Consider the following 13,097-nt stretch of genomic DNA (forward strand, 5'->3'; position numbering starts at 1 on the left):
TTTTGTAAATATTAATCAATCGATTTATTTTATTTGATTATTCTATGAATCCTTAAGAGATGATTAAGACAAGTGACCATTAGAAAAGACTAATCATTAATGACTAAATTTTAATATGTTATTTTTTACATTCGAAGGGCGGTTCGCTCCGTATTTGGTGTACCCCTTTCTTACCAACCTTTTTCTTAGTATTTTGACCCATTGATTCCGAGTTTTGAGAACGGAATGTCCAAAATATGGTTGCATCAATTGTTTATTGACTATGTGCGTAGTCGTGGTAGAGAGCATGGAGGTTATAAAGAAGGAGAACGATCGCTATAGAAAATATGGTCCTCAAAATATGGACAAAATAAGTGAGGCGCTGGGGTCGCTAAGTTGTCTCATTAAAAGCGGGCTGTTGTGCGCTAATTTCAAATGATCTATCAACGTTTAATATACGTGTATATAATATCATTCAAAGGAAAAAAAAGCAAATAATGAAATTATTATTATTATTTACTAATAAATAAATTATAAATTATCTATTCTACTTTATAAATTCATCTATACTACTTTATAAATTTGAATGGTACTAACTTCATCTACTTGTACTCATAAACAGCTAACTTCGCAGATACTACTTACCGATGACAGCGCGGCTGGTGGCTGAAAAATGAGACAGGCAGAGGTATTGCTTTAGCGCGTAGCGATCGTTCTCCTTCTCTCTAACCTCCATGGTAGAGAAGTTCAGAATGACGCCAGCATCTCCAGTGGATAATTTTTGGCGATACCGGGTTATAGTGTTATTGGCAAATTTTTATAAACAAATGCGATTTTGTCATATTTTTCGTTATGATAGCCTCATTTCGAATTTCTCGAAAATTATTATTTCATGTTGCGATACACAGAGTAGATGGGGGCAAGAAATCCAGTCTTTATAAATAATCAGGAATTTTTAGGTACAAAGGCAGAAAATTAAAGAAACTTTAAATACAATTACAATTCTTTTAATATTTATCACAATTACAATTAAAGAAATATAATAATTAATTATTATTATAATTTTTTGTTGGTTTTTGTATAAAATACACCAAAAAAAATAAACAAAATGGATTATTAATATTTTATGCTGCCATCTTGCATTGCTATACGCAACTAAATTCTACAAAAATAAAAATGGAGTATAAGAGTAGTGATGCGCATGTCAATCTCATTGAAAATTGAGATCTTGTGCTCTTCTATGAATATAATTAATTTCCATCTTCTTCACGTCTTGATTATCAAAACAACTTAGAAACAGATCATTTTCTTTTAAATGTAAGGCTAAAAGAAAATGAAAATTACTTTCTAAGTCAGTATAATAATTCGATTTTAAATCATAAGTATAGTTTAATATTGCAAATTGAATATATTTAATAGTTCGTATAATTTTGGTAAAGTGAGACCATCGAACTGTTTGATTGCATTTGATTTGGGGTACTGTTTGCTGGATGAATTCCATAATTATATGATGAAGATGCTTGTTGTGGCGCTGTAGATGATGCCGGTCCCGTTGATATCGAATTAAAATTTGAATTTGGCGCTGGTGACGTTCTTTGTATATTATTTGTGTTGTTACTGTTGATTTCATTTTTAACTGGCTCCTTTTCATTCGGTTTTAACTTTTTCGCTGTCGTTTCTGTATTATTTTCAACAAATTTCCATTTACCGCCAATATTTGGACTACTGAGTGTAGATTTTTTCTTTGGTGCTTCCTCATCCGGTACATAGGCCATTTTTAAATCTTCTTTTAATATTTTTAACAGTGTAGCATACGGTAAACCTAATTCTTTAGCGCGTTCACGAATCGATAAATTCGGTGATTCTTCTATGGATTGTTTAACATATGGCACATGCATTAATCGGGCGATTGGACGTCCGCTACGTGTTTTGTCATGAGCATTACCTGTTGTAAACAGTTTACGCTCCCAACATAATAGTGTTTGTTTTGATGGGGGTTTATTTCGAAAACGATGTCGAAAATTTTTCATCATTTGATCCCATGTCATATGATTTCGTACACGTTCGTGTACCCACACAGCCGCTACAATTTTTTCTTCTAACGTATAATGACTAACATCAGCCGGTTCTTTTTCTGGTTCGTCTTCTTCATTTTCCTCATCCTCCTCTTCGGATTCTTCATCGTTTTCATTCTCTCCGTCTTCATCTTTAATAACAATTTCTTCTTTTACACAACTCATGATTCTGTTAAATAAAAAATACAAATCAACTTTTTAATCATACTAATTAAAAATAAACACCGATTTTGTGATCAACCGTACATACCACTCAAATGTCAATTTTGAATCAAATATGGCCGCCGATTGAATATATTACACGATCATGAAGTTAGCGTTTTCCAATAATTTTTTTATTCTTATTGTAAATATTTACACACAATTTTATGATATTTTTGGTAAAATTACTTAAAACTTTACGTAATTTAAGCTTACTTTACTTAAATACTTGTTTATTTTTGTTTATTTACTAAATATTTCGATAATTAAATTCCTTTCTTTAGTGGTAATGTAATTAATAATCAGTTGGTTCAACTGCTAACAAAAATAATAAATCCATACAAATCTTAATGCGCTTGCGTTCAAATTTAAAAATAAATTCCCGCTTTTTATTAGATTTTTATTTTTAAATTTAAATTAATTAAAAAAGTTAACGGTTTTTTTTTTTAAGGAATTAAACAGAAATTTAAATGATATGAAACAGTAGCTAGCTCTGTTTACAAATCACGATTTTTACTTCTAGAAATAATATACGGCGAAAAACCAGAACTTCATTTGAAGCATATATCTTTTTTAATTTTGGTTTGATGGAATTTAATTCTTAACTTACAATGATTGTAAAGCTCTGAAATCTAAGATAGTTTAGGTAAATTTATTTCCGATAATAAAAGTAGCTTTTCAAGGTTATCTGAAATTCTATGTCCAAACTTTTTAATAGAAAGTAAACAAGTGTCTCTAATCCATATAAGGGATATACGGGAAGGGTAAATTTAGGGTTAAAATTATTTTTATCTTATTTTCAAGATTGTTGTGTTCAGCTAAACCAAAACCCCCTAGTAACGAGTTTGGATTGATTATATGACGTTTTTCTTGAAAACTCCAGGAGGTGACGAGGATACCATTGCGCCAGATACCTCTCAGACCAATTCTGTAACGATATTCGTGTTCAGCGATCTCAGAAACCCCCTAGTAACGAGTTTCGACTGATTATATGCCGAATTTCTAGAAAACTCCAGGTGGCATTTCTGTCACGATATATTCGTGTTCAGCGATCCCAAAACCTCCTAGTACCGAGTTTGGACTGATTATATGACGTTTTTCTCGAAAACTCCAGTAGGTGACGTGGATACCATTGCACCAGTTACCTCTGAGACCAATTCTATCACGATATTCGTGTTCAGCGATCCCAAAAACTCCTTAAGAATATGTTTTTGTTTTGTTTACTTGATCATAAACGCTCATATATCCTTAAAATGAAATAAATAAAAATTGCACAATAAATAAACATTAAAATATTAGATTTAATTTAGTCCTAAAATATTTCTTAGAATCAATAACTAGAAAGAAAAACATAAATCTTTTTATCATTTCTGAGATGTTACGTAAAACTTTTACACTAGATAGACGCCATTAAACTTTTAGCGGCAAAATCGATTAAACCGAAAAAATATGATAAATTCAATGAATTTAAAAAAAAAATGAAAGAATTTGCAGATTCGTAGGGAACTCCAATATTTGCTAAATATAGATTTTTAATTTTCTAAACATAGACACAAACTACATGGAATAGACAGTTGTGTGCGTACACAGGGGATTGGAAAAGGGTAAAAAGAGACGCCGTGCTGGAGCGACTCGGCGGCCATCATGTTTTAACTTACCGTCCTTTTAACCAGAGTAGTGTGAAGACGGACGAGTAAAGTACTTGCGTGTTGCATTCATTTTGACAATGAAACCAAGCTTGGTGTAGTTCGCGCTAATGTTTCACATATTTTTATTAAAAATACATAATCATTTTTCAATAAATTTAAAAAGTTAAGTTTCTTTTTAAGTGTGTGATTTCGTTAATTTTCTTTAATGCTAGTGGAGTGAAAATACATAAAGTTTTTACATTTTGTAAAGAAAAAAAACGTTAACAATTTTTTTTTTTTGTTTAAAAGGTAAGTTCGAATTGTTTTTATTTACAGTGTAAACAATTTTTTTGTTTATACTTTGTTTTAAATAATTTGTCCCTTTAAATAAACCAAGGACGCCGGGTTTTGCCTTTTGTTCGAATTAATTTAGGGGGGTATTTAATTCCCAAATGGTATAAACAAAGAATTATTTTCTTTCGAAAGTTCGATGGACTGTTTAAAATCGATTACATACTTTTATTGTTCTTCGAAATGCATGTGCATATTTCGGTTTTCCCCGAAATGTTTAATTATTTCTTAGAATTTTGTTTGAATAAGAGGGGATAATGTCTGATATTTGAAATAAAATGCTTGTTTGAAATTCGAAATTTGCAAAATTTAATTTTTGTGTCTTATTTAGTTAATCGACGATCAAAAAATTTGATTTTTAAAAATATTTAAAGAGAGTAAATTAAACATCCATATTTATTGGTGGGTATTATAATTTATTTTAGGGCTAAATGAGCTTCCAAAAAAAATTTTATAGTTTATTATTTCGTCATCATTTTATATACTTAGTCTCCCAATCTTAACTATTAGACATTTTGTATTTCTTCCAGATTTTTAACCGACTTCAAACAAAAAAGGAGGAGGTTATCAATTCGACTGTATTTTTTTTTTATGATTGTTACCTCAGAACTTTCGACTGGGTAAACCGATTTTGATGATTCTTTATCTATTTGAAAGCTAGTGCTTTCCGTGTGATCCCTTTTCATTTTGGAGAAGATCTGATAGCGGCATCTATGAGAAAACCATAAAAGTCTTAAATTTGCATTAAGTATGCACGACAAGAGAACGAATAACTCAATATCACGCCAACCAATTTCGATGATTCTTTTTTTAGTGGCAAATTAGTTAGTATACTTCAGATTCACTAAAAATTAAAAAACTTTAAAAAAAAGAAAACCGACTTCAAAAGAAAATCTTTTCCAAAACAAATTTAAAAACACTAAAAAGTAAAGAAATAACGATAATATAATGTAGTTAAACTAATTGTTATTTTTGGAGTCGGTGTCAGCCAAGGAAACAACTCTGACAGAACAGTTTGCTACATTAGCTTGGCTGACACCGACTCCAAAAATAACAATAATTTTAACTACATATTATTATCGTTATTTTTTTACTTTTTAGTGCGTATTAATTTGTTTTGGAAAAGTTTTTCTTTTGAAGTCGGTTTTCTTTTTGTTAAAAGTTTTTTTATAGTTAATATACAATATCAGATACCTAATTCGAATTTAAAAACTAATTTTGATTTAAATTTAAAAAGAAAATGAGTCGATTATGGTTACCAGTTGTGAATCATTACTTAACTCTGATCCTAAAATATTTAATAATTTTTTGTTATAAACATTTAACATGTTATCGGGATCAAATAATTGTTCTAAATGGGTTCAATTTTTCTAAATTGTGTAACGAAAACCAGTTGCTTTTACAGAAGGGTGCATAAAATTGTAGTTCTTCCTTTTGTTAAGCTTAAGTTTGTAATGGTTGAGATAGGTCGATGTCAACGATTTGTTCGATTGATTTTACTCAACGTGAGTAAACGTGATTTTAAAACTTTGTTAATATTTAATGGCCAGAAACATTTAATCGGGGGTTTTCGGGGCTGCTGATCAATATTCTGAAATTAGAATTTCGATACACTCTCCCTCTCGTGGAGTAATTCGCCCCGCTGACCCAAAATGGCAATATTCTGTAAATACTCAACAAAATGAACCACAAAAGTTTACTCGGAGGCTTTAGGAGTCACTGATCATGATTCCGTAGTTAGAATGTGGATTTATTACCCCGGCTGGCGCAACACAGCAATATTCTGTAACTATTCAACAAAATGGACCAAAAAAGTATACTCGGGAGATTTTGGGGAAGCTGATAACGATCCCATAGTTAAAATGTGGATATATTCTCCTCTTGGGGTTATTCGCTTTCCGCTGTCCCAGCACAGCAATATTCTGTAATATTCGATAAAAGCGGGCCAAAAAAGTAAAATCGGTAGTTTTTGATCACGATCTCGAAGTTAGAAGTATTGTTTAAATTTTAAATTCGGTTTTTACAGAACAGTCCATATATATAGAATATTTTAACAATTAACAATGTTAGTTGTAAAATTGTTTTATATAAATTTTAAATAGTTTAACATTTCCTGTTTACCTAAAATAATTTAAAAAAGTAATTAATCATTCTCTCCCCCTAATTTAATAAAAGTTGTTTGCACATTTAGATCATTAAACTATAAACAAATAATAATAGACTTAATATGGATCATTTGTCACTCTTAAATTTATATAAAAATCCTAAATTTAGTGATTTATTAAGGCTGTTGAAGAGCCATAAAAAAAAACACCATTAAGAAATGAAAACAAGCAACTGACTGAGTTAATTGTTGAAATACCATGTGTAGACAGTATTGATTACGCAATCATTTTTTTCCCGCCAGATAAAAAAGATAGACACTCTTATATAGCCACACATACATACATGTTACACACACATAACTGATATTCCCTGATGGGATACTGATTTTAAATGGGAATATCAGGAATATGTGGCTATCTAAGAGTGGCTATTTTTCTTTACTTACATACTTAGCCAATCAATAAAGAATCCAGGTTCGGCGAGGCAGCTTCTCGGATCTTCGCACTCCTCGTCAATTTTCTAGCTGAAATAAATGTGAAATATTACATCTGACCCTAGACTTGAATGCATTAAAGTGTTAAATTTTTTTATTTGATAATCAGATCAGACAGACACTATTGTTTGAAAGTTATTGCATAAAAGAGGAGTAAGTTGCAGTTGTGCTTTGTGCAACGAACCATCAGACAAATACTGCACAAGTTACAATCACAAAGAAGTTGAAGCTACTTCTAGTTTAGTTTATTATTACTCATCACTTCATATGAATATGAAGTCTGTCATCTCTCATTCTATAAGTGGTCTACTTTATTTACATATATACATACCTATGTATTACTAAAGACTGGATTCTTATGATTCATACATTATCAAATGGTCATTAACCGAGAAAATCGATTCTGACAATCATTTAAACACCTGACAAAACGGTTATAAATTTGGAAGGTTGTTTGATAGTCAGAAATTTTCTTAGCAATTTTTACACATTTTTCGCATCAATTGCGATCGTATTTCGCCAATAACTCGTCGAATGTTGTATTCCAATTGTTCAAATCCTCTAGTTTATCGGTGTAGACAAGTGACTTTACATATTATCAAATAAAAGCGTGTTGCCAACTCAAAGATGTGAATCTCTAAAACACGCCCTTTACTAATCTTGACGACAGTAAACCTAAAAATCCCGGCCCTACAGATTCGTAATAAACTAAGTACTAGAATATAAACCGCTTATGATTATGATAACAAAACACAACACTTATATTTTAAATATCAGATTTCCTATTTAATTTCTATTTGTTTCCTTCTCTTATTCAATTACGATTATGTAATCATTATTATACAAACCAAAAAAAAAAGACAAAATATCATAATACTATCCAGCTTTTGGACCAAGTTATAGCAAAACATAAAATTTAGTCCAGAGGGTGCATGTCAGAAATTTTGGTCTAAAAATTTCATAATAGTACAAAAGACGGTATTCGTTGTGTGCGTAATCATGGTAGGGACAATAAAAACGATGCCAGCGCTTCCAGTGAAAAATTTTGGCGATAAAAGAGGCTGTTATGAATAATTTGCAATTCTTTATATGTTAATGTTATAGAAAATGTCAAATTAAAATTATTGAAAAACACAAATTAATTAAACTTAATGCATTAAAAATTGTGAAAATAATCAAATTGCACAAATATTATTTTTCTAATATAAATAATCATAATTATTTATTTAAATTTGTGAGACAATAATATTAAATTTTCAATGTAAGTCATAAATGCAATCCATACAATTATATATGCATCCATACAATTCTATAATTAAAGTAGTGTATCTTTACCATGGAAACGCCTCCAATAAAACTCACGCACGGTGCGAATAAGATCGATCTTCACCCATCTGATAACTAGATGAGACTTATTTTTTACTTCTAGATGAAATTGGTATCAGAAGAAAGATAATGTTGCCAAGGCTTGCCCCCACTTCGGTACGCCTATGCAAAATAGATACTACATTTCAAAAAAGCATTTTTCTGGTTGAGCTTCCCCCATGACTCCTAAGACCCCCCCTTAGATCCGCGATTGATTTAATGCAAAATATAATTAAAAACATTCAAATTCTTTTCCATTTCCAGAAAATATTTTAATAAAATATGTCGAACAAAGATTGTGGTGATACAGATAAAAGTGACGATAAAAAGAAAATAGAGGATGAAGAACGTGAAAAAATGTTAAATACAGAAAACGAAGCTTCAACGGGCGTTGTAACTGGAGGAGGAGGTGGAGCAGTAGTTATTAAACCATCCTCGTTAGAAATAGAAGATGGGCGTGAGGTGAAACCGAAAAAGATACCAATTGGTGGTATTAAAATGCCTGGTTTTTTCACACGAAGTCGATCCAAGGAAAAGTGTAAAGTATGTATATTTTTATAATTGAAACTTTATTTTATTTTGAAAAGGAAATCTAGGTCTTTTTGAATCGAAACCTTTTTTACGCTCTTTTTGGAATGGGGAAAAAGCACTGAACTGGCGTGACCGTCGTCACGCTATCAACACGATAGCGTTTGAATTGTTTTCTTATATTTAGTATCTTACGAGTTTTCTTTCGTGATTTTTCTTTAGGAAGACGATGAAGAAGATGGCGAACAAAATCAAAGTGGAAATCAACAAAATGAAAAGATTGAATATAATAACGAAGAAAATAAAGGCACATTACGAAAGGGAATCAAATTGCCAATTGTATTTAATAAAAAATCAAAAACCGACGTAAATGATGAAGGTATGTCTCGTTTTTGTATAAAAAAAAAATTGAGAAAAAATAGAATTAATCTAAAACCATGATTTTCTTTGTTAGAAAATGAAAAAATTACAGCAGAAAGTGCCGCAAATCGTAAAAAGTTAATCGATAGTATTAAACAACCATTGGTGTCAGCATTTGGAAAATTTCGACGTCCACCTGAAACAGAGAGTGGCAATTTAGCTGTTTCAGCTACACAAGCTGGTTTAGCGTCAGCTGAAACGTTAGGCGATTTTGATAAGACTGATGATGGAATGGAAAGTATTAAATTAGATGGGGTAAGTTTTTCATACGTAAATAATAATTTTCTTTTCTTAATTATTATGGTTTATGTTTTTAGGACAAAAATGACGATATTGAAAAACAAGAACTGACTGAAAAAGAAGGATGGTTTGAAACGGCCTTACGGCATCGAATCTCAATCGGGGGTGTTTTAATTTTCATAATTATCGTCATTATAATTTTACTAGTCACTTTAATTGGTAAAAAACATGTTCCAGTCTCACCGCCCATCGAACAAGGGAAATATGTTACAGCCGTTACATCTTGTGGAAAAGTTCAAGGGTAAGTGAGGACTTTATTCATATCTTTATTCTTTTTATTTATGGGTATAATATACAAATTTATTTTATTAAATTTTTGATGTTTTAAAAACTTCAACGTATTAGCTATTTTGAGCTAAAGGTTTGAGCAGTTTCTGTTTAGAATGCTCCATCGCAATGAGCTTTGGAATAAATTTACTATCTTTTTCCCGAGCAAATATGTCCAATTGTATTTTTAACCGCAATAAAAGAGGCTTGTTGACTGCAAGACTTGAACGGCGTTATGCCGCCGTTGCCACGTCGCTGAATGGATATTTTTTTATTTCGATATCTTCTAAGCTAACAAAGTTCTTTGAAGAAATTTTTTTTATCTTTGCATGGTTGTTGTGGTTGACATCTTCCATTTAAGAAGATTTCTCTTTTCCTTTCAAAGAAAGAATTTTCAGGTTTTTGATTTAGGATTAATTTTTTTAATTACAGAATATTAGAAGATGGCGCATTCGCATTTCGTGGTATTCCGTATGCTGTTCCACCAATAGACGAACGGCGTTGGTTAAAAGCAGGCGCTTTAAATGATTTAAAATATTGTTGGGATGATGTTTTAATCGCTCACAACGCAACACCCGCCTGTGCTCAAATTCATTCGAATGGCTCAACAAGTGGCGTAGAGAGCTGTTTAACTTTGGATGTTGTAACACCATATGTACGCTACGAAAACCCTATTCCCGTAATTGTTCTAATCGGTACGGAAAGTTTTATCGGAGGTTCCCCATCAAAAATGCGCCCTTCCGCAAGCTATGCACGGAGTCGTGATGTAATATTTGTTCGTCCAAACTTCCGTTTAGGTGTGTTAGGATTTTTAGCGGCTGCACCTCTTTCACAAGCTACCTATCCTCATACTTCCGGTAATTATGGGTTATCCGATATTATTTTAGCATTGCAATGGGTACAATTAAATATTGAGCATTTTGGAGGTGATAAAAATTCTGTTACTTTACTTGGTCATCGTACTGGGGCCACTTTGGTTACTGCTTTAGCTACTTCGCGTAAATGTAAGGGACTATTCTCAAAAGTTTGGGCAACTTCTGGTTCTGCTAAATTCCCTGGTAAACAACTAAGTGATTCTGAACGAGAAAACAAAGAATTTTTGGATATTCTACAATGTAAAAATAATGATGTTAAATGTTTACGGGAAAAGAATGTGGCCGAATTATTGGATAATGTCCCAGATACTTGGAGACATGTCCAACCAGATGTTCCTCAAGAGGATGAAAGACCAAATGAACGACATGAATGGTTAGTCTTGGATGGAGATATTTTACAAAAACATCCGGTTGATAGTTGGCGTGACGATAAACCGAAAGTTCAAATTATGATTGGGACAACAGCACATGTGAGTGCCTCACAAAAGTTGTTCCTCAAGCATACCGAATGGACACCGGAACTTGTTAAAGAACACATTCAATCGTCTTTCTTCGGCAAACAAAATTTAACTGACGAAATATTTAAACGGTACAATCAAACGTATAGAGATTTAGTCCAGTTAATTTCCGATGTACGCACAGTTTGTCCATTATTAGCATTTTCCTCGCAATTAGAGAATGCAACATTCTATGTTGCAACCATAACACGTGGTGATAATCTTTTAGCTGATGTTGACTCGGATATCGATGCGATATTAGGTAGATATGAGGCAAAAACACCCGAACGTCGTCGATACGTGTCGGCAATGCAACAATTATTTTATCATTTTGTTTGGCATGGTACTATTGCTCCCACGATCCAAAATAGTTATAATAAAGTGTTGATTGTTGATCAAGATATTTTACCCAATCCCGAGTATCCAAATTGTGATTTTTGGATTAATAAGAATATTGTACCATTATATGCCAGTATTGATTAAGTCTAGTTATTTATTGTTGATTTTATTCTTTTTCTAAGTCTTTTAAGTCTTGTCAGGACAAAAGTTTCTCCGTGGTAACAAGGTTGGCTTCTTTTATACAGGATGTTCTATAATTGATAGTAGAAAAGTACACTACCGAATTAAGCTTATCAATCAGAATATTAATATTCCGGATGTTGTCCTTTTGAGCCTGTATCTACGGCTCTGTAATTGGTTAAATTTATTGATTTTTTTATAAATTGATTTGATAAAAAGCTTAGGCCTGGCAGTGTATCACAACTACTGCAGGAGCTGTCACAGTGATGACGAGGAGGAGACTATGTCTCATCTTCTCTGCCCAGCTCTTATCATGAGGATATGGACTTACTTGAGCCAGCCTCTCTTTGACGACCTTTCCGACCTAAAGTCAGTCGACGTTAAAGCCCTCCTGCTGTTCTTCAACAGCTCCAAATGGTTCATGGAGTAGTGGCCGGGGATGGGCCAACCTATTTACGGTATCACAACGGACCCTATGGTCTAAGTGTGTCCCACCCCAGGACAGCCACTCTAACCTAACCTAACCTTGATAAAAAGCTTGCATATTCAACTAGGTAAGCTTAAATCAGTAGTATACTTTTCCACTATCAATTATGGAACACCTGTAGATAGAGCAAGTTTACAAAGTTGTTACCACGATGAAACATGCGTCAAGATCAAATGATATTTTCCGTATTACTTCAATATTACTATTATTTCCTTCCAAAACAAGGAATCGTGACTCTTTAGCTGCTCCCTTATAATTTATAATGTAGTTTTTGTTGCGATTTTTTTCTCAAACAACCAAATTCTCTGTATTATTTAATCATACTTTCCAAACATAATTTATTCTACAATATGCACGCTATTAAAAAAAAACCCGTTTTCTAAAAACGCCCATATACTTGCCATAAAAAATTTGTCCAATCATTTTTCACCATTCAGCCACATTTTAAACATATCACCATCCAGCCAAAAACAACTGAATGGCCTATACTTTAAAGTGAAAAATGTTTTAAAAAAAAGTCTGAAATGTTTGGTCCATTCGATGTTCGCCATTACTTTTAAATTTTGACTGAAACCGCCTAAAAAACTGGGGGAAATATTTTCATATTTAGGACAAAAGCCTGCACATATTTTAAAATTACGACAGAGCTGTGTAACAAATATAACAGCAGAACCAAATAACAGCGGTGGGCACGGTCAATTAAAGATTTCGGATCCTTTGGATCATTGACTCGTGTGAAGCAAGTAAGAATATAAATGGAACAAATTCAGTTTATATGACGAATAGATGAGTGTTTCTCGGGATCTTGTCGAAAATTTATCCAAAATATAAGACTTGATGTAGGAATCCGGACGATATCTCGATAAAAACTCAGCCGAGCATCATATAAATCCCATTTTTGAAAGAGAAGGGAATTAATTAAAAAAATACTTTTTTATTGGTCAAATAAATTGGATTTTCATGATTTTTGAACCTTAATTACACTAGTAAATAAAAAACGGCATTT

General features: G+C 32.2%; 2 protein-coding genes across 2 annotated transcripts; one reads left to right on the top strand and one right to left on the bottom strand.

Moving 5' to 3' along the window:
• Positions 1–1,072: 1,072 nt before the first annotated feature.
• LOC123299072 lies at positions 1,073–2,542 on the bottom strand. The gene is made up of 2 exons (XM_044881228.1): positions 2,305–2,542; positions 1,073–2,223 (listed from the first exon to the last, which is right to left on the bottom strand). Exon 2 carries the CDS (start codon positions 2,217–2,219, stop codon positions 1,392–1,394), a length of 828 nt encoding a protein of 275 aa, XP_044737163.1. The 5' UTR covers positions 2,220–2,223; positions 2,305–2,542; the 3' UTR covers positions 1,073–1,391.
• Positions 2,543–8,462: 5,920 nt separating this feature from the next.
• Positions 8,463–11,989, top strand: LOC123299071 (neurotactin). The gene is made up of 5 exons (XM_044881227.1): positions 8,463–8,741; positions 8,949–9,105; positions 9,181–9,401; positions 9,464–9,687; positions 10,146–11,989. Exons 1-5 carry the CDS (start codon positions 8,481–8,483, stop codon positions 11,566–11,568), a joined length of 2,286 nt encoding a protein of 761 aa, XP_044737162.1. The 5' UTR covers positions 8,463–8,480; the 3' UTR covers positions 11,569–11,989.
• The last annotated feature ends 1,108 nt before the right edge of the window (positions 11,990–13,097 follow it).

Source organism: Chrysoperla carnea, chromosome 4, assembly GCF_905475395.1.
Source record: "Chrysoperla carnea chromosome 4, inChrCarn1.1, whole genome shotgun sequence".
Taxonomy (NCBI): Eukaryota; Metazoa; Arthropoda; class Insecta; order Neuroptera; family Chrysopidae; genus Chrysoperla; species Chrysoperla carnea.

Coding starts and splice junctions, on each gene's coding strand:
- LOC123299072 (XM_044881228.1), bottom strand. CDS start 2,219: ATGAGTTGTGTAAAAGAAGAAATTGTTATTAAAGATGAAGACGGAGAG.
- LOC123299071 (XM_044881227.1), top strand. CDS start 8,481: ATGTCGAACAAAGATTGTGGTGATACAGATAAAAGTGACGATAAAAAG. Junction 9,106..9,180: donor AACCGACGTAAATGATGAAG/GTATGTCTCGTT, acceptor TTTCTTTGTTAG/AAAATGAAAAAATTACAGCA. Junction 9,688..10,145: donor TCTTGTGGAAAAGTTCAAGG/GTAAGTGAGGAC, acceptor TTTTAATTACAG/AATATTAGAAGATGGCGCAT.